Below are 21,669 nucleotides of genomic sequence, written 5' to 3'. Positions count from 1 at the left end.
GGTGACACCAACAGACTTAACAAACTGGTGAAGAAGGCCGGCTCCATCATTGGCTGCAAACTAGACAGTCTGGAAAAGGTGGTGGAGAGGAGGACGCTGAACAAACTATTATCCATATTGGATAATCCTGACCACCCTCTCCACCACCTGCTGCAGGGACAGCGGAGCACTTTCTCCAAAAGACTCCTCCAGCTCCGCTGTCACAAGGACAGATACAGGAGATCATTCCTGCCCACTGCCATCAGACTATACAATAAGTCACTTCTGACCAAATCAATCTCACAATAATAACACTGTTGGTTGTTTGTTTAAATCTTTGCACTGTTGTTTAGTTAGTTTAATATTATCATATTTTTGTTGTATATATTGTGCATTTTTACATTTAATATTTTTGTTTTTACTGTTATTTGTATTGCCTTTACCCTGTATCTATAAATGCTGCTGCAGCAACAAAAAACAAAAAAAAATCAATCTATCCATCTAATCATTTGTGGAAAACTGCTGCACAAACTTCCCTGAAGTATCACTACCACACTATACAGTGTAACAAATAAGCATTTTGAAAACAAACAAAATAAACAACAAAAGACTGAAGAGAAATGAACAAACTGAAAACTTTATTCAATTAGGTAAAACAGATGTTGACAAAGTTTTCTTTTGGGAACATAATTTGAAACTAAAAAAAAAAAAGGTAATATATCACAATGTGTTATTGCAATACTCAGCATATCACAAAATGTTTTTAAATCACAATATCAGATTGTGACTCAAGTGTCGTGATAATATCGTATCGTGGGGTCTCTGGTGATGACTTAATTTCAAGTGCTGCGGATTCTTCAGCCCCTCTTCCTCAGAAGAAAAACGCCCCTCAGAGACTCGGTTCACTTGTGTATTTATTTTGTCATGGCACTTTATGATATAAGATTTTTTTTTTTTCAGTGTCACATAAACCAAGACTACAGATTGTTACAAAAGAATATAAAAATATAAATTGGAAATTTGTGGTGTCATTTCGTTCTTATCAGAGTGTTGTTTGGAGTGAGTGGCCTTTCACGGGAGGGAAAGATGCACAGTAAAACTCTAGCTAAAAGAAAATTCTGTAATATCTATCACTCAAAGCATGTGGCTGCAATATGCAACATATTCATTGTGATCAGAGCCCACTGCCCTCTACAGGAGATCAAGCTACAGCAAGTCAAATCACACAATCATCAAAAATAAGTTACAAAAGATGAACCAGTGGTACACACAAGACAGTGGCTGTGGTCAGTTTTAAAACAGAAATCGTATTGCACCTTTTGACACCTCAAATCAAGTTGCTCATGTGAATTGTGAGGAAAAGAGCAAACTGAAATCTAAAAAAAAAAAAAAGTTACAAAGTTTGAATTAAAATACGATGAAAACAAACGGAATGTAGAAAATATAACAAAACTGTACACAAAGTTAGAAAATCAAAAGGCATAGTATCATAGTCCATATCACTGAAAAGCATCAACATGTCCTTTTCAGAGGTGGAAACACAAACGGATGTGTGGCAGTAAACGATTTGGTGATTACAATATTGTGAGTGTGGTGATTTCAGAAGGCTTCATATAGTGTTAGCTGAGAAACGTCTGTACATGTGGGAACTTCAGGGTTTACATGTAGAGTCTGACAACTGCTGAGGCCGAGACACGGACGTGACGGGGATGTCCGGCGTCCGCAGTACACGACGACAGTTTGAAATGTGAAGTCAGAGCATTTAAACTACAGACTATTTGAAGTTGAAGAAAACATGACCAATGAACCCAAGTTATTTATAATATCTTCCAGAACAAGCTCACAATTCTCCAGAAAACCAAGAACGTTTAAATTCAAATTCCAGCGATGAAACGATTAACAGCTTTCTTTGATCTGCACTTTTTTAAATTAATCAACTTAAAAAAAATAAAAATAAAAAAAATTTAAAAAAAATAATTCCCACCATTTCTTTGCCACATATGACTGTAAATTTACAATATTTGAGTTTTCTACTGCTGGTTGGATTAAACCAGCAGTATGAATACATCAACTTAAGCCCTCATTAAATAATTAATTGTGGTTTTTTTCCCCACTATTTTCAGAAATGTCATAGATGACACAATTAATCAGTAAAATAGTAACCAACTGATTAATCGTTAATCACCGCCGTAATTAAGTCACAACACACAAAATCTGGGGTTCGCACATCTAAGGTATCACCTTGGTAACCAGTGGGCAACCCTTGTAAAACAGCCCAGGGAATCTGGATGTGTTTACCCTTTAACAGGAAGTGGAAGATTGGGGATTGCAGCTTTAGAAATCTGGGAAGCAATTACAGACGACTGGCTGCAGATGTTTGTGTGAAGCCAGTGACCAAACACACCGTTTCATGCGTTCAGTTACCGAGATGTCCACAGAGTATGGTCCAGTGATGATAGAGGGGAATATTGCAGCCCCGACAGATGCTGAAGAGGCATCCACTTTAAAGCATAATAGCACAGAATAATGAAGGTAAGGCTGCTAGATTCAGCCTTAAAACCTGAGCCTGAATATACAGCTTCAATGGACAGGTACAAAGAAAACTAATTAATCAATGGTAAGTTGGTATAAAAAAAAAAAAAAAAGCTACACTATATCAAATAAAAATGAATAGAAAAAAAAAAAAAATCAAGAACAAGAAAAACATGAGTCATCATAAATAAAAGCTATGGCATGTTTCAATGGCATCATATTCAAGTAATCTTGTTAAAGTCCCTGATACTTAGTGGTTCATGTAAACATTGGAGTCATTAACACAGACACAGAACCAACAGTTCATAAGAAGGCAGCAGCAATTCATATATACACAATACACAACCAACGTCCATGTCTTCTTCACCATGCTGGTCCAGTCACGTCAGTGTGTCTTTAATTCTTTGAGTGGCGCAGCAGAAATTAAAACTTTAGTATGACAAAGTCTGCAGCTGTAAATGAGCCACATTTTCACCATGAACTCTGCTGCAAGGCTCTGCTTTGGAGATGCGAGAGGAAGATGACGAGAGAGGGGAAAAATAAAAAAAAATACTGCAGGCCTGCTTGAGCTGCGGACTTCACCTGCTGTGCACAAAACAATGAATTCTTCATCCCCTCGGAGGTCTCATGTTGTGAGGAATTCCCAGAGGAGCATTCAGCTCGTTAGATCAATGTTCGCTGACATTCAGGACACGCAACTAAAAATTCCAGCGTCATACACGGCCTCTTTATGACCTGCCAAGTCAGCGACAAGCCTTTTTTGTTCCAATCTCTCTCAAATGGTGGCTCAAAAAAAAAAACAATGCAAGCCAAATTTTCTTCTATAAAATGGATTAGATTTTTGGGATTAGAAAAAAAAAAAAAACATGTCAAGCAGCAAGATATGCTTATCACAGATACTTTGTGTCCTGTGCACTTCTAAAATTGGCTCAGCTATCACACAACTGAGAACAGGCACTGAATGAGGTGGGTGTCAGATAACACCGCTGCTTTCATCTCATTCACAGTGATGACAGTCTCCTAATAACACAGATTGATAAATCCAGTTCAGAATACGGCAGAAACACTTTTGCAGTGCCTCAGTATCTCGTAAGAGGCAGTGGAGCATTTGTCACGTCAGTGTGATGACTTCCACTGGGTCTGTCTTGCCTTTGGACCTCTGCTTGCGTTTGCGGCGTCTCTGCGAGAGCGACGAGGGAGCTGGACAAGCTGAAGGTGTTGCAGTGCCGACGGAGAGAGAGAGGAGTTCTGTGAGGGGATGTTTCGGGGTAGGGAGTTGGGACGGAAGCATAGCGGTGGACTCCCGTAGGGGTTTGTGTTCCCTCTCCGTCTCCTGGCGTCACCTGTCGAAGCAGCCAGCTGTGAACGTGTGATGAGCCCCCAGGTAGGTCCCGCTGTAGGCCATACTCAGACAGTGTCGCGGCTCTCCGGCGAGGGCCATCTGCACAGAAATGGGGCCCTGCAGTGGCAGCGCACGAGCCCCTGGCTGGAGACCTGAGGTTAGACTCGGGTAGGAAGGAAACGCCCCGCCGGGAGTGATGGAAGGAGCTCCAGTTAGCAGACCCATCCTGTGGCTCTGAAGGAAGTCCTGAGACATGTTCACCACGGGGCCCAGAGCCTGAGAGTCAGCGAGCACTTGCAGTTGGGACAGGGACGGGGAATGCTGGGAAAGATGCGGGAAAGCGTCTGGCTGAAACAGCAGCTGTGGTGTGGAGGAGGTGGAGGAGGAGGAGGCTGGTCTCTGGATGGCTGACACTGGGGAGAGGTGAGAGAGCTGGGGCTGGGACTGCAGCGAGGAGGGCCGGTGAGGAGGAGTGGATTTGGTTTTGTTGGCCTCCTTCACATCGTTGTCGTGAGCCCTGTGAAAAGGAAAGACACACATCTCAGACATCTTCAGGAAAAAATGAATCAAGAAATATGTTGGCAGTTTGATGAAATACCACTAAGATCATAATTGTGTTGTAGAGAGAGCAAAGAGTGTGAATGTTTGAGTGAAAGATCTATCCAGAAAAAAAAAGGGCTGCTCAGATAAATCCATTAATAGGAGCAGAGATCAGTCTGCGCCAATCCTTTTAACTTCCACACAATTAGCCTGAACATGTGCAAACAATTACGCTTACACAGATGCACACTAATGAACACACACTGCCACCTACCGAAAAAGAAATGTGCAACTTAATTATAGTTGTTAAACAACACGGCTCTGGCTATCAGCTACGACTATCAGATGGACAGGTTTTGTCAGATGACTGGCACGCACGCACGCACGCACGGATAAACTGGTTTAAACCACATGCATCTTAAAATCTGAAACCATGGCAACCAAAAATATGACGAGCTGAGCGGCCTTGATGTCGTCTGCCTCGAGTTCCTCGCACACTTTCAAGGTCTCGTCTGCCAGCTCTCGCTTTCTGTTGGACCTTTTCTTCCCAGACTTATGCGTGTTTGTTGGTGTGTCCCTTACAGCAACATGAGCTCGATGCACTGGGTGAGGTGGTCCCAGGTGTAGCCTGTTAGTAGATGCAGGGCAGTGGTCCAGCTTGGGGAAATCTGAAGGCAAATACGAGACGCCGCCACGCACGCGGCAGCCACCTGGGATGGTCTGAAACTCAGGAAGGCGTGGTCTACGACAAGAAAACAGTTCAATTAGTTTATCGATCCGACTTAACCACACCCTAATCATGTCTTAACCCTTGTGGGACACACAAGAGTAAAGTCACCGCCCTCCTCATGAACTCACCCTGCAGTGAAACTTCCAGGAAGTAGTGAGTGTATTTGTCCATGAAAGCCTTGGTTTTAGAGAGGGAGGACAGGGGCCAGCCATTGTAGAGGTCGCCCTCCTGCACCGAGGCATGGAGGTAGTAGTCAATGAAGTGGGCGGGCGTGGGCATGCACAGATTCCAGCCGAACGTCTCCAGCAGCAGAAGCTCCATTTTGATCAGATCCTTCTTGTTGAGAACCAGGTTCAGGCTGCACATAAAGCCCAGAGAGTTCAGCTGCTCCAGTTTGGGAACTCGGTCCTCCTTCTCCTCAAATTTACCTGGAAAGACACAAACAGACACAGTGAGTTTAGATTCAACACCAGTAGTTCATTTGAACCTCCATACTTCAGAGCCATACAGATGAACTGTACAAACACTCAACATTCATTTCCAAATGAATTAGTTTTGTGGATTATAGACAAGATATGTTCTTTAACCTACGCTTCCTCTGTACTGTACAGAACTTGCACGTTGTTAAAAAGATTAAACTACAGCATTATAGCAACACATAAGTGAGACAGCATATGTGTGCAGAATTTTTGTTTCGAAACATTTGCAGCGATAAACCAAAAACACATGCATGAAAATGTATTGTTTGAAGATCTTAAAACGGGTGGTGCTTATTCAAACTCATATCGTCAACAGAAAATTAAATCAGCAACATTTTTGAATGTCATTTAATCATGATAATAATTTTGATCAGTTATCAATGAAAAATGCCATTTATTGCAGTTTCTCTATCTTTCTCTGCTTCTTGTCTATGCAAAGGAAATACACTGTTTTTTGACTGTTGGACCAAAGACAACTAAACTGTCTCTGTGTCCCCTGTAGGAGACATTTTTACACTATTTACATTTTATTTAAAAAAAAAAACGTTTTTGTTTTTTTGTTTTTTTTATTGATAATTAAAAGGGCAATAAGATGCAGCTAATTTACTAATAACATGCTTTTTGGAAATCCTAAACATAGAAATCTCATTTGACAATTACATCAAAAAGTAAGTTAGTTAATTCCCTCCAGTTCATTAGTTTGAACGCCTGTTATTTGCATCCAAATTTAAATTCCAACATTAATGAGTTTTATTTTAAAGAAGGATGTAGAATCCAAACATCTCTGCAGAAATCAAAGTTTTAATTAAAAGTTAAATCTAGACATCTTGATATGGGTTGATGGTGACAGATCTTTGCAAAGTAATGTTTATTAATTGCTTTCTTTCTTTTTACACCGATTATTATCATGTGCAGCAAGTTTATGGTCAGCTCTAAAGCAGCTTATTCTGGCTTCCACAAAACCTAACAAGTGCCGACAAAGCATTTGCAATTAAGTTGACTACTTCTGAACATCTGGCCATAAAGCTAAGCTATTACACTAATAAGCCGAGGGAGGCATCGCTGTAGGCTTACAGAGAGTGGGCACTTACAGTGGATTATAAAAGCCTCACACTTTCTATGAAAAACCCATTCAGCTCGATCCCCAATATTTCTGTCCCTCTGACTCACCCCAGGTCCTCACAAACATTAGAGCAATGTCATTATGGTGAGCCCCCTCCCCATCCCGAGACATCCTGCTTTCCATAGCAACAGCCCTGAGGCCTCAGGGGTCCCTGTGACCAATGAAGAGGGGTGTTTCTGCCTTTAATCCAAGGGTCCAGCAGGCCTCTTCTCAAACATTAAGAATGAGGGCGAGGAGGTGTCAGATTACTCTGATACAGACTTCTCTGTAAAGCTTGCGCCGTGAACTACACACAGCTTTTAATGGAGGCTTGTAATGGAACTGACTGACTCCCAAATTGATAGCTCTGTCAACTGGATTTTTAAGGCTGTTATCAATGTTTAAGATTACAGTAACAATATGTAGACTGATAAGGTAACACTTTTATTTTATACCCCCTATTTTAGAAATCATGAGTTTCATAAATGGTTTATATATATATATATATATATATATATATATATATATATATATATAGGAGTTGAAGTAAAGTGTTATCTTTGGACTGCTATTTAATTGATAAATATATGAAAAACAAACTTTTCAGTGCTGTGTGTCTTGCGTACAAAACAATGTAACGGCAACATTTTTCTAAAAACCTTTCTTTTGCATCTCCGTACTGATGTTTTCAGCCATGCAAAAATACTGATACATCTGCAATAAGGTAATATGATCATTTATTGGCCAGGCCTACAGTTTGTCTTCTTGATTACCCACATTTGTGGAAAGTATGGTTATGAATCCAAATCCAAAAAAGCAAGTAACTACTTCTCGCAGTATATAAATCTGATGATATTTGCAATAACAATATATCCTTTTGCTAGGATTAAAAAGTTATGCATCAGGTTGGTAGAAATATGCAACAATCTAGGAACAACAATGATCCTCTGTTGGGGTAAATTTACTAATCTGAAACCATGGCAACCAAACATTCGAGGGGCTTTATTGAGTCTTCCGAGCTATAGTTAGAAGTGAAAACTCCAGGCAACGACTGTCTGACATTGTCATTGGCTTTGATGGGCCTCATTTACCTCGTCATGCCCACGTCTAGTGGAGCAGGGCGTCTTCCTACAGAGTGCAGGTTTTGTCACTGATGTTGCGACCCACCATTAAGCAGAGCAGGAGAGACGAAGAGAGGGGGAGTGGGATCTGCAGCCCAACCTGCTGGGGGTCGAGGCTGAGGGGGGTAATTATCAGAAAGGCAGTAATGGCCTCTCTCCAGCAGAACAGGAAGCATAATGAAACAGGGCTGTTTATAGCCACCACTGCTGGTTCCATGGCCCAGTCCACACTTGCCCCATTATCACACCCTCCTATCCTCTGGATCAGTGTTGTCTGCTGTTAGACTGCTATGTCCACACAGACGCTGCCATAAAAAGCCATCAATGCCCCCAATCTCCACACAACCCCAGCCCCTTTGATCCCAAGAGAGACACAGCACAAGTCCATCTCCTTATTGTACTCTGATTACTCCTCTGGTTTATAACTGTGGGTGAGCAGGCACATGAGAAACATGGGATGTCCAAAAAAAGTCACTTCAGAGGAACCCATGGAAGTACAGTAAGTGTTTGAATCACAAATCATCTGAATTACTGAAAAAAGAACTGACTTCTGTGTATATTACACTGACAAAACACAGCCTCATTCATTTCAATGAGTGCACACAGCAGGGGTGCAGCCATGCAGCAAAAGACAGGATGGTGAATGAGGCTGCATCCAAACCGACACGATTACATTTCAAAACACGCGACTTTTGCTCCATTTACGACTGGTGTCCACACGACACTGGATTTTTAGAGTTCCTAAAACAGGGACTTTTGAAAGCGCTGCTAGCCCGGTTTTAAACTGAAAACTGCAGCGGTTGTCTTTTGGTCTGGACAAGAGGGAAACAGAGACTTCTGAATACAGTGAACCCACTTTCACTCTCAGATTGGGTTTTAATTAGACATGATGCCTCCGTCCTTGATTTGTCACATCCCAATTGTGTCGAATGGGTAACAAATCACAGGTGCTGCTGACCTGGTTTGTCTGTTCTACCAGCTTTGCATCTTGGTAGTGATTTGAGTCAATTCCTGAGCCCAATAGCGTAATCAGCCCTACATCGAGTGGCAGTTTTGGGTGAGGACAGGAAGAACTAATGCCTGGTGGGACCATTTTATCAATGGAGTTGGGGTTCTAAAGAATAGTGAGACAATTCTCAAATGTCCAAATCGTCCCTCATCAACCTCAGCACCGGTGTACGTGGAAGGAGCATGTGCTTACAAAGCTTGTATTACCCCAAGCAATGAGGGAAAAGTCTGGAAAATCACAAATGCATTGGAACTATCCTGACAAGATGTTTTAGTCATCGCAGGACAAGTCTTCAAAACAGCAAGAACGGAGCCCAAAGTGGCAGCTCTTGTTGTCAACTCCAAACGCATGCTTTTCCACAGTTGGAAGCAACTGACTGCACGCATCAAAGTAAAACAACCACGGACTGAATTATCTTTTGTGTTCTGCCGACTGCAGCTCTGGAGGTAATATGTGCTTTGGTACCCAATACTGACACATATTAGTTTATTTTCAGTACGTTCTTTGATAAAACTGCACATACTAATTTTAATACACAAGTATTGTGTTATTTAACTATTTGCCTGACAAACATGCCTCGGTGTTTTACAGGCCATTAAACTGGACTGTATTTCATCTTCTGTTACCCTGTTACAACATGCCAACCCCATTGTGGCTCCTTGTGTTGGTGCACTGTTGTCAGTCTGAATGCGGCCTCGGAGAATCATTGCATTCCTCTCCTCTGAGTTCAGCCTACCTGGAATGCAGGCGGCTAAATGATCCTATCTCAAGTCAGCAAGCAGGGAAGAGACGATCGAGATGTGAAAAAAACAGCCGACCTTATCTGCACCAACTACTTCTCCATTCAGCAACTGCAAGACACCTATCGTTTCTCACACCACCCACAGGTGACAGTGATGATACGAGAAGGTCAGGTAAACAGGCAGAGGTTAGAGGTCAAGGGTTAGCGAGAGGTGAGGAAGGGATGGAGAGCCTCCGCCCAGGTGTGCTGTTTGTGGAAGAGGTGATGGTGGTGGAGGTGGAGAGGGGTTTAGAGTAATAGGGGCTGTTAGGAAACCCAAGAGCTGAATTCCCACAACAAATGAAAGGCCTCTGTTTCTCTTCATTCTGCCGACAAAATGTAACTCGAGTCCAATTTCGATCAGCACTCAAGATAGTTACGCTCCTCTACAAGCAATGTAAGATGACTAAAATCTACTGTACAGTTTCACACTGTTCTGACAGTCCAACAAAAAAACAAAATCTGCCCCAAAATTCCCTAAAGCACTTTTCAAGGATTGACGTACATACGGGACGGGTTTTGATCTCTCTGAAGTCATTCTCAAAACGTATTATCTGACCAGGTCGGACATCAAACGAAACAAAGAGCGATAGAGTAAGACATCCAACGCATGGCTCCTCTCTCACCTCTGCCCAGCTGATCATTCACAGGGTGACATGGGTGTAAAATGTTGGATCATCAGTTTTGAAAGTTAGATATAGTGGGCGACACAGCATATTTGTTTGATGCAGATGTCTCATATTTTTGGGAACTCCCAGAAATGTGTTTTAGGAAGTGGTATGCAACATGTTACAATAAATACTATGACATAAGGTCCCTTTGATTTGTATGGCATATTATTGCTGCAATTTCTCTGAAGAAAATATAAGAGGATATGGCTGATATTTGATTAATATACTATTAATAGCAAGTGAAAAAGTTACTTTGAGGAACTGGGGGAGGGGGGAGTAGGACCATTAACATAGCACCAAATCCTGAAATTGAATTGGGTAAAACCCATCTCAAACATATGAACTATAAGAGGTGCAACAAGGACAATGTAAAAAAGTATGTCATATACAAGGTCCAAAATGGTCCATCAACAAAGCTGCTGCATAAAAGCAAATGTATTTCCCAGACTGGATTCCTTAATGCCATCATTTAATGTTGATAATCTCTTGCCATTAAATATTTAGGTAAAGATTATAACACTAAGTAATCTTCATCTCCTTCCTGCTTCTCTCCTACTTTCTTTTTGACTTGACAGCCATGAAGGAATTTCCTCTGCTCTTTAAACGCCTTTTATTTGTTGGTTCATCTTTCATTGGGAGAGGGAAATTGGTCACAGCTCCATCTCAGAATACCGTGTTGCCAGCCCTGGTCCTGCCGGCTTTCACAATGTAGGCCTGGGCCGACCCTTGACCCCTAATGCTGAATGCTTGGGTGACTGGGGAGAATCCTTGAGACCTATATATATATATATATATATATATATATATATATATAGTTCATTGTGTCGTTTGAGATCTGTGTTGTAATTATAATCTTCAAACCTGCAGTATAAACGTCAGCATTTAGTCAAGTTTTGTTGTGTAATGCCTGAGGCTCTGCTTACCCACATACTCCCTGTTACCACCCATACAGCAAGGCGCCTTACCCCCTTTAAATGAACCCCCACCACCACAAATGCGCGTGCTCACACACACACACACACACACACACACACACACACACACACACACACATATATATATATATATATATATATATATATATATATATATATATAAAAATATATTTATTTTAATATATATATTAAATATATATATTAAATAAATATATATATAAAAATAAATATATAAATAAATAAATGTGTGTGTGTGCATTTGTGGTGGTGGTGGGGGTTCATTTAAAGGGGGTAAAGCGCCTTGCTGTATGGGTGGTAACAGGGAGTATGTGGGTAAGCAGAGCCTCAGGCATTACACAACAAAACTTGACTAAATGCTGACGTTTATACTGCAGGTTTGAAGATTATAATTACAACACAGATCTCAAACGACACAATGAACTGGTGCTTTAGTAGCATCTGACAATAATGAATTCTCTTAATGTTTCCAAACCCCATCTGTACATCTTTACATAATTTCTTTAATTGTGAGAGCCCCACATGACAACAGCTCCATCAGAATTACTGTTAAACCTTTGAGATTGGGATAAAGGGGGAAGCGAGTTCCCTATTAATCTACATTCAGGGCACCCTGCTGGGTGGTTCAGTTCTAACATATCCCATTTTGCAGGCCACCACCTTTCCCTCCCTTTCTACCCTGTTTAACATCAGCGGTGAACCTGCCTTTGAAGTAGCGCTCCATTCATTTCCCAACCCCCCCCCCCTCCCCCCGGGGATGTGGGGCTGCTTTTACTGGCCGCTCTGTCCCAGGACGGGCTCACTCTGCCTGACCCTGACAAGGTGAGAGAACAAGGAAGAAACAGAGCCAGCAGCAAAAGGTAAAAGGACACCGCCGGAAACTAGCCGCTCAAATGGCTGTAGTAGTATAGTTCCCTTTCAATAGGAAACTGTCTAATGTGGCCCGTAATTAGGTGACCGCAAGAAAAGAATCCTCAGGTTTATCACAAGGTTGCCACAGCAACCATGTCCTCTTTTACTGACGCTAGCTTACAGCAAATCTCTACCATACACACATAAACACACAACAACCTCCACCCCTCTGAGTGTGTTCCCCTCCCCCTCTCTGGGAAGGGTCTGGCTGCCTGGCTGTCCTGCTTGCATTGACTGGCTTTTGTTTGAGGCCTGACTCGGAGAGCATATGGCAGGTGCCCCTCAGCACACAGTCCCTCCCCACCCCCGGGCTCCGAGGCCTATGTAAGTGTACTGTGTAGTCAACATGACTGAGCTTCTTGTGCTCAGTCGTCTCATAGGATGCTCTTTTTTTTTGTTTTTTTGTTCTTGGAGACCCCTTAATTGAATCAGGTTCACTGAACAAGATATATGAAATCCAGCTTCAACAATAACTTGCAACAGAGAGAAACCTCACAAAATAGATTAAGAAAAGAGCATTCACCTCTCATAATCACACAAAAAAAACACGTAAGCACTAGACAACAAACAATCTGTAAGATTTTTGTACTGACTGACAGCGGGGACACATCCACGATGTCATTTATGATAACAAATAGCAGCAGTATGCAGAGCTTTGACTCTGGGGACCAAAACCTGCCATGAAGATTGATGTGATCACTGCAGGATTTCATGGAATGTAACACAATAGAAACTTAAAGTTTGGGGATGTGGACAGACTTTCAAACGCTGATCCCCTGAAGTACACATTAAATTAAATTAGATTTTGGTTTTTCTGATTAATTGGGCCCTCTAGAGCAAAGTGAGGTCTCTAAATAAGTGGCCAGCAGTCAATAACACTCAATCCCTATGGGTTTAAAAAACTGACCATAATCTTACTCCTGCAAATGAAGAGGAGCTCATCCGTGAGCAAACACATGCACGCACAAGCACCCACAAAAACACACATACAATGGAGTAACAGGATTAAGCAGTGGCTGCTGGGAGGCACAAAAGAGGTACAGATTAATTAACCGAGTGCGGAAGCCAGGAAAGTTTAAAGAAAGACAATGTATGTGCCCATCAGCAGCAGGCAGTGAGACCTGAGGAGGTTGTTCAATAACTAGGCCAGATTCCAAAGCACCTCAGGACAGATGAAAACCCAAGACAACTTTGAATCAAACACCCTTTCAAGCCTTCATCAATCATGACAGAGACTCCCTCGAGTCCTGGAGGAGTCAGAGGCAGGATAAAGAGAGGAGAGAGCTTCACTAACTGAAACCCACAATCAAAAGATGCGATAAAAAAAAAAAATAATCTGATTTATCTATTACAGATTAGAAGAATGACCTCTGTCCAGGTTGGACTGACAATACTTATATCACTAATTGAGCAAATTCTCAAAGCTATTCTTGGATTCTCACGAGAACGCTTTTAAATAAAACCTCTTTCAAGTCTCATATTCAAATTTATCCCACCATAGAGACTTCTCTGATTGCAAAGATGGGCTGTACACGGCTCTGCAAGCACACACACGCAGATATACACCGAGCCCTCCCAAGTGAGCAGTCCCTTTTCCAGACTCCTACTTTGACAGCATCATTAGTCTAATTACCCATGATGCCAAGGGCTGCATTAATGTACAGAAAAGCTCACAGTCTGTTAATCACCAGACAGACACGGAGACACTAATAACTACCACACAACCTGCACCATGCATCAGCAGGGGGAGAATGATTAACACACCTGCTTCACACAAAACACAAAGAAACACTTTTAGGCAGAGAAGCAAATTGACTACTAATCAAACTAAACCCCTGCTTTTCTCACTTCAGTAGCACCGACGAAGGCTCGAGAAGAGATGCAACTACAACCACAGAACAAAATCGACATCTGTGCACAGTGACGTATTCTTAATAGGTTTAGGAAAACAAAAGAGCTTCACGGCTCAGAGGAATTAGATATATCAAGTTTTGGCTACAAAGAACTATTTGTCAGGATGAAATAATTATTGATTTTGGTCTTTTAAAATATTTGCTGACATTAAGAAAACACACAATATCTCCATATTTATTGTATGAAAAAAAAGGCTGATCGCAGCAGAAAGGCGGTATTAGAGAATTAATCTCCAATGGCAGTAAATGGATTTTTATGGACGTGTCAACGGTGAATCACGTGTTTTAAATAATACAGTAAAGAAAAAGAAAAAAAGAAGAAGAATAGAATCATCACACTTTTGATAAAAGGACATTTTGACCTAGGTGCGTGCAACACTAGTTCATCTCAAACTGACTAAAGCAACAGACTACAGCCACCCCGGAGATCATATTACAGCCAGGATACACAATCCCCAACAGTTTCTTCTTAAACTATGTCATCCTAACACATTGGAAACCTGTTCCTTTTTAACCAACATTTAAGCTAACAGTAAACTGCTGATACAGTTCAGATCAGTCTAAAAAGTGGAGCTGGAAGAAAAGAAAAAAACCACCATGGTCTCTGAAGTGTAACCCTTGTTGCAGGAAGTGTTTCACCTTGTGCCATCTGTGCATAAACCACAGTCACAGTGTCTCTTTTAGCTCAGCAGACGTATATTTTTCAAGATGAAAACACAAACCCTGATCTTAGTAAAAACTTCCTTGGTACTTTTTAAATTAACGCTACCACAATATAAGGTCTAAAAAAAAATTTAAAAGCGGAGGAGGATAGAGAGAGACATTTTTCCTTTAGAAAATGTTCCCCTCAAGCAATAAAGTATTTGAAATATATATTTTTTTTAAAGCATGCAGAAGCTGGAATTCTGTTTGTGGACTTACTAGCTAGCAGCAGACAGGAGAGGGCAATGACGTAGAGCTGCTTGACAGCCACATCATAGTGGTCCATGAACAAGTCCAGCAGGTAGACGGCCAGGTGACGTGCTGTAGGACATAGCTGGTAGCGGTTACTCAGGATGGCCAACAAGTCTGCAAAGTACCGGCGCATGCCGATCTGCGGGGACTGTGCCCGGTAGACCGGTAACTTCAGCTCCTGGACGGGGACAAGAGAAGAAGGAGGACATAAACAACAGGGGGTGAGAGGAGCAGGGTGGGCAGGAAGCAATGATGAAGAAGCATGGGGGTTGTAAACAATATGCATGATAATAGTGAGCCACGCATGTCTCCTGCTGACGAGGTTTAACCGCTGTCAGGAGAGCTGCTGTGGCTCTAAAATACTCATCAAGACCTAAACTCCATCTAATGCTGAAAATCCCTGATTATGATTCAGCCTCATTTCAATCTCATTTAGTTCATTATTGCTGCAGAGGACTGGAGCTAATTTGGGTCATTACAGGGGTCTCTGAACAATGGGGTGAGGGTTTGTGTGTGTGTGTGTGTGTGTGTGTGTGGGGGGGGGGGGTAATGTGGTTTGGGGAGGGGAGGGCCTTCCTTCAGTCGAGGTTGAGTTGTTGAGTTGAGTAGTAGATAGGATTAGGTTTCCACCCTAGCACATCTCCTATTCATGTTCAATTAGCTGCATGTGTTTCAAAGTGGAAGGAAGACACTCGGGGGCATTAGCATTGAATCAGCCTCAGGTATCTTCCCAATCAGCAACAGAAAAGTGGAGAGCACATGGTTCTAGTTTCAAGAAACAAAAGACATTCAGAACAGCGTACAAGCTCAAAGAGCAGTTAGTTAGTTAAGCCGCTTACACTCGACAATATTTTTGTTTTCAAAAATGTTTTTTTGCTCTTTGTAAGTCTGGGCAAAAACAAGAGCTTTTGGACTTATAAGAGATTGAGGATTGCTAGATTAATCTACTTAGTTAGGGGTCCTTAGAATAAAGCAGAAATACAGAAAACAGTTGACTGTTGAGGAATATCCCAGAATACAGGGTGGCTCGAACAGTCCAAATCTAATTGAATTAATACTAAAGACATTTTAAAGCAAAATTATAAAACGCTTGGTGCCTCCGTGTTTTCAATTTTCCTTCTTGTTCTTCCATTAAATAAGACTAGAAATTTGTGCGTCAGGACAGTTGCTCAGTCAAAAGAAAAAAGGAACAATTATTGAGGAGAGTAATTGGCAGATTAATCACTTAAGATAATTATTAAATGCAGCCCTACCACATTTTAAAATAAAGCTCATTGAAATGTATTTATTTTGAGCACAACTACAACAACAGTGATGCTCAGACTGACACTTCAGTGGAATCCAAAAGTAAACAGTGCCCCCTCCCAAATCCACATACAGCAGCACCACCCCCAGTGACACAACCCATCACATCACCCTAACCCTCCCCAAAGTCCCCTGTCCTCTCCTCCCTCTGCCTCTGGTCCATCTGTCTGTCTGGGGGGTACAAGGGCATCAGGAGAATGGGGGTGGATGTGAACGGGAGGGGGGGGGGGGCTGCTGGAGGGGGCTGCTGGAGTCTGGAGGGGGGGGCGCGTGTGGGGTGGAGAGGTGCCTTTGTGGGGGATCCGCACCATAATTAAGGATTCCACAGCTGCCTACTGATTTGCATGTCTGATAATTTGCCACATGCTACACACCACCGCTATCTCCCACATCAGGGCATTATCACTGCAGCAAACATCATTAAGGCTGGATGAGACTGTGGGGGTGCCGGCGCCATGCAGGAAATCTGAACACTGTGTGAAGGTCTTTTACAAGCCGCTCTGATGCTCATTTCACATTTCTTTTCCATTACAAATTTACTGCACTTTCAGATCGCCTGTTTCTAAAAACATCCATAACCCCTCCACTCATCAAGTCTTTCAGCAGCACTTACAATCGTTCTGCCGACAACTGACAGTGATTCTATTATCAAATTAATCTGCCGGTCTGTTTTTTTTTTTTTTTTTTTAAAAAAGAACGGTTTACTCCATAGAAATGTCACATCAAGCCCAAACCAAACCGCTTTTTTTCTTTTTGGGCCGACTAACAGACCAAAATCCAAACATAATCAGTTCACAAATGTGGGAAGCAACGCATTTTCAGCAGAAACAATCACATCTTTGGCATTTTTAAATGACAATGACTTAAACTATAATTTGATCATTAAAGCAGATTTGTTGTTGGAACAAAACTTCTCAACAAAAAGGTCTCCTCCGACTCAAATCAAGACTTTTACTGTTGTCATGGCCCTTCAGTCAATTTAATTTGCAACTAGTTATTCGTGCCATGCAGCTTTGCTGTAATTTTCATTATCCACTTTAATCTATCCGATTCAATTTTAGCTTGATTTTATATTACTCTTTTTAATGCAATGTTCCATTGTTTCTTTTATACCTTGTCTTGATGCCTGATAAGGCTTATATAAAGCAATTTTTGGTTTTTGTGCTGAGAGGTGCTACACAAATAAACTTCCCCTCAGTCTTTCAACTACACTGTGTTTCTACATTAGAACATATGATAGCATCTATGACGCAAGATTTCAGACTTTTGGTGGCGAGACACCTATCACTATCAGCACGAGATCTAAGTTCATGACAAAAAGAAAAAAAAAACGGGATGAAAGGGTATGACAAAGAAAGATTTTCCTTTTGGAAAAGTGTAAAAAACGCTTTTAGCATCTGTATCAGAAGGTGTTTAGAAACAGGGAACCCCAATGTTGGGAACAGCCATGTTGATTGATTAGATTAGATTAAAACACAGACAGGTTTACAGTCAGCTGAAAGAAAAATATGCAAAGCATCGCCCCAAATAAAGAAGCAGTTAAAATTAAAAATCTCAAGCAATAGTCAGCTTACAATATGCAGCAGATATTTCTCTATTGTAGCGTTGCACCATTTACAAATGGGCATTGTATCATTTACTGTGGTGAGATTGTTGGTACAGTTTCACCAAAAGTGCTGATGTAGGGCAACCAAAACCAAACATTAGACTGGCAGCATCTCTCTCTCTCTCTCTCATTATAGTATGTGAGAAAAGAGTGGGTGTGTTGTTAAGTTTCCAGCTCTGAGTACAGCTCTTCAGCTAAATCGACAGCCCGCTCTGAGTCAGACATGGTCCAGAATGAGCAAACCGAATAAAACCGTGTGTAAGTGAATGATTCATTATATGGCTCACAAACATCTGATTCACATTCTGAAGTCCTCGTTCTATACATACAATCGGCAGCACGTTAAGACACTCGATATCTAAAACCCGATCTGTGTTCATCTCCCTCAGTATGAAGACGGCAGGAGAGTCCCAGTCAGTCAAGTGACAGATGTCTCCATTAAAGTGACACATGGGAAGAAATATGATCACGCTTTGAGGTTAATTAAGACATTCTCAATTAATGAGCCTTAACTCCTCCATGTAATCTAATTTAGATCATGTTTGAATAGACAACAGGACCATGTAATTATATTTTCCTCCCAACTTTACATTGTGTGGTATGTCATATGTGGAGTGTCAGCACAGCTCTTATTTTCATTCTCAATAAATATCTGCCAGGTATTAACCATAATCGGTTCATTGATAAAATGTCAGAAAATAATTAAAAATGCTCAATTCAAATTCTCAAAAAGGGCTGATACAATATTTTCATTTCATTATAATGATATTCTCGAGTAATTATTTGGTTTTCAAAATGACATCAAACTCCTCAAAATGTCCTCAACAATTTTCCCATTGTGACCTTTTTGTTTTTGTTTTGTCCAATCAACAGTCTAAAGCTAGCGGTGTCAGAAAATATTGATACACTTGAGTATCGCAATATTATAATTTGCGCTATCCGGTCTCAAAAACACTTTGATTTTAATTAAAGGTTTACATGCAAAGGTTGGTAGCAGACAGCAGCTCATTTTGAGATTTTTTTTTTTTTTAACCTCTTGATTGCTAGATAGCAGTGATCTAATCTATTTTCAGTTGTGACCCCTTCACTCCCATGTAACAATGTAAACTGAGACAGGAAGTATCATAAGCACACACTGCTAATTTTAAGTCTGGTTTCCTGAAATTACATTCCATTATTATAAATTATATTTGAATATATAGAAGTATAACCCTTGTACCACGATGCGTACCGCGTCTCAAATTCCTGCCGACACAGCTCTGTCTAAAACCCAAAAGAAATGTCTTTACCATGATAGAGACCACATAAGGAAATGAAAATATTATCATTTGATAAAATAGAACATGTGGATTTCTTGCCATTTTTACTAAAAACAATCAAATAATCCCTTTAATTCTCATAACCCTTGCTGATTAATAACAAATAATCGTGAGCTTTAGTCAAGATACAGTGCAACAGACCTAGTCGCAGTTTCATGATAGGAAACGACGGTAAATTTCAAGTTTTCTTAAACACATGCAGTCAAAAGTGGGTTAACTCATTCTGTCAACAAAATAAAGCTTTCTAGAGAAATAGAGAGATCATTAATCCAAGCAAACTCACCTTGATGCGGAGGGATTGATGGATATCTGCAGCTAGCTGTCCTTTCCACCATTGCAGCTCCCTCTCCATCTTTCCCATTCAGAGGAGGCTCCAACAATCAGGTTTTACCTGCTGAGACAGATGTGTGTGCAAAACAAGACAAAGTTCAGATGCTTCAGGAAGAGGCATGAGATCGGGGAGGATAAAGTGTTTAAGCATTACATTTACTGAAGAAGAAAAAAAAAACTGATGGTAAAGAAGGTGAAGCTCGTTTTAAGTCTCCCCCCCCCCAAAAAAATGTCTTATTAAAATGTATTCGAGGATATATTTAACTAGAGATTTACGTTTGTACTGACTACAAAATCAAAGCTACATTTATTTTAGGACAGTGGTTTTGATAAAGTTTTTGAACACCTTGCTAATCTTACAGCAGAGGTCTCAGCCTGCATAGGCCATTTTCTCTGCTCGGGAATTTAAATGGCTCAGTTAAATGCCCACTCGACCACGCCGTAGGTCACATTAATCAAAGCAGCCTTTAAGATATCTCACTTTTGATGCGGTTTGTTCCCTGCAACGACAAATGTACCAACAACCCCCTCCACACACACACATACACACACACACACACACACACACACACACACTTTAGTTATCACTGAAAAGGCTTCTTGTGCACCACGAGACAGCGGCCAAACACTGAGGCTACACAAGTTAACTGCCCACCGAGCTCACAAACACTGGCCTCGTTTTTTAAAAACACAAACAAGCACGCAGCCACAAAGCCGGACACCTCGTCCCAAACTCAGCCCGTTCTCCCTACAGGGCAGTAACCCGGTGAACTTTTCATCCCGGTGGTTTTTACATGTGCCACTCACCGCTCCGACGGGAATGCCCCCCAGACCTCTTTGTCTCAGTCCGACATCCTGAATGAGAGAACTCCTCTCCGGCTCAACTTTGAGAAAGACCTCTTTTTGTCGGCGAAAATCACAAAGTTCAACCCCGCTGGCAGGATCATGAAACAGCTGCCACCGCCAAATCCCGCCGGCAGGCCTTCGGTTGCGCCCTTTTCTCCAAACTGTTCACACTTTTTTTCCGAGAGGATCCGCTCATCCGTTTGCTCTTCGGTGGCTCCGCTGTAACAAAGTAGCCTCTTCGGCTGCACCAGCTGCTGCTGTTGAGCTGCGAGGCTCGTGCGCTCGACGTGAAGGGCCCTCCTCCAGCTCGGGAGTTGTAGTCCTTTAGAGGTCAGCGGGAGAACTACAAACAGCCACGGCTAAACAAGGGTTAACAACGACGGTTCGTTTCATTTATGCAGTACGTGCGAATGGATGAGTATTGTCATTTATTATATAGCATTATTTACATTTGATCATCTTTTAATTGTGTTATATTATCCTCTACTTAAAAAATATGGCATTACAGGTACGTTGTAAGAGTCTCATTGAAAAAAAAAAAAAAAAAAAAAAAGCACAGGAATAATATCAGTTAAATTTACTTAAAGAATGACAAGTAAAAGCACTAATTTTGCAGAAAAGTGACGCATGTGACTTTAAATTACAATAAATGACGTATTAATACCAATTTGTCCTAAAGCAACATGTTACAACTGATCATAGTCGCACTAGTTTGGACTACTTTATATGCACTTTGGTAGTGGTTCCTAAAGACTCAAGAGATGAGTTTGAGGGATTGTGAGATGATTTATAATTCATTTTTTTAGTTTTCCCTAATTTATTGGTGCAATATTGGATAATTTGAAGTTATTTAAATGAAAACATCTTAAAAAAAAGTATTATATCAAAGTGTACTATTTTGAGATACTTGTACTTCACTTAGTATTTTCATTTTATGCTGCTTGATATTAATTCATTAAAAATATTTTGCTCCATCACATCTATCTGACAGTTATGGTTTCCATTTATACTAATGATTAAGATCATACACTGATACCTCTATAAAATAGGTCTACAGTGCATTGCTTAAGACTTATTGTTAGCAGTTCCGCCATAAAGAGAGATTTAAACTTATGAGATGCTTTAAGCACTTCAGTATAATTTTGAGGTATTGCCATTTCAGAAGGTTATTTCTGAGTTTTTACTACAATAGTTTATTCAAGAGTCATAGTCACGAGTTACTACAATGATAAATGTGAAAAATAC

At 41.0% G+C, this 21,669-nt stretch overlaps 1 protein-coding gene across 2 annotated transcripts; it reads right to left on the bottom strand.

Moving 5' to 3' along the window:
* Window positions 1-651: 651 nt before the first annotated feature.
* ccnjl (cyclin J-like) lies at window positions 652-20,616 on the bottom strand. Of its 2 annotated transcripts, none has more exons than XM_069697081.1 (6): window positions 20,386-20,616; window positions 19,532-19,642; window positions 14,986-15,196; window positions 5,252-5,551; window positions 4,976-5,135; window positions 652-4,370 (listed from the first exon to the last, which is right to left on the bottom strand). In XM_069697081.1, the coding sequence occupies exons 2-6, from the start codon at window positions 19,607-19,609 to the stop codon at window positions 3,851-3,853; spliced, it is 1,269 nt and encodes a 422-aa protein (XP_069553182.1). In that variant the 5' UTR covers window positions 19,610-19,642; window positions 20,386-20,616; the 3' UTR covers window positions 652-3,850. The 2 variants fall into 2 exon arrangements, with proteins under 2 accessions (XP_069553182.1, XP_069553181.1); XM_069697080.1 differs by having other exon boundaries at window positions 19,532-19,639.
* Window positions 20,617-21,669: the final 1,053 nt, after the last annotated feature.

This window comes from Brachyistius frenatus, unplaced genomic scaffold (assembly GCF_029030835.1).
Source record: "Brachyistius frenatus isolate BFR_SWC_R1_liver_20210118 unplaced genomic scaffold, ASM2903083v1 Contig_22, whole genome shotgun sequence".
NCBI lineage: Eukaryota > Metazoa > Chordata > Actinopteri > Embiotocidae > Brachyistius > Brachyistius frenatus.
The sequence above is the reverse complement of the archived record's forward strand: the minus strand, read 5'-3'. Positions and strand labels throughout refer to the sequence as shown.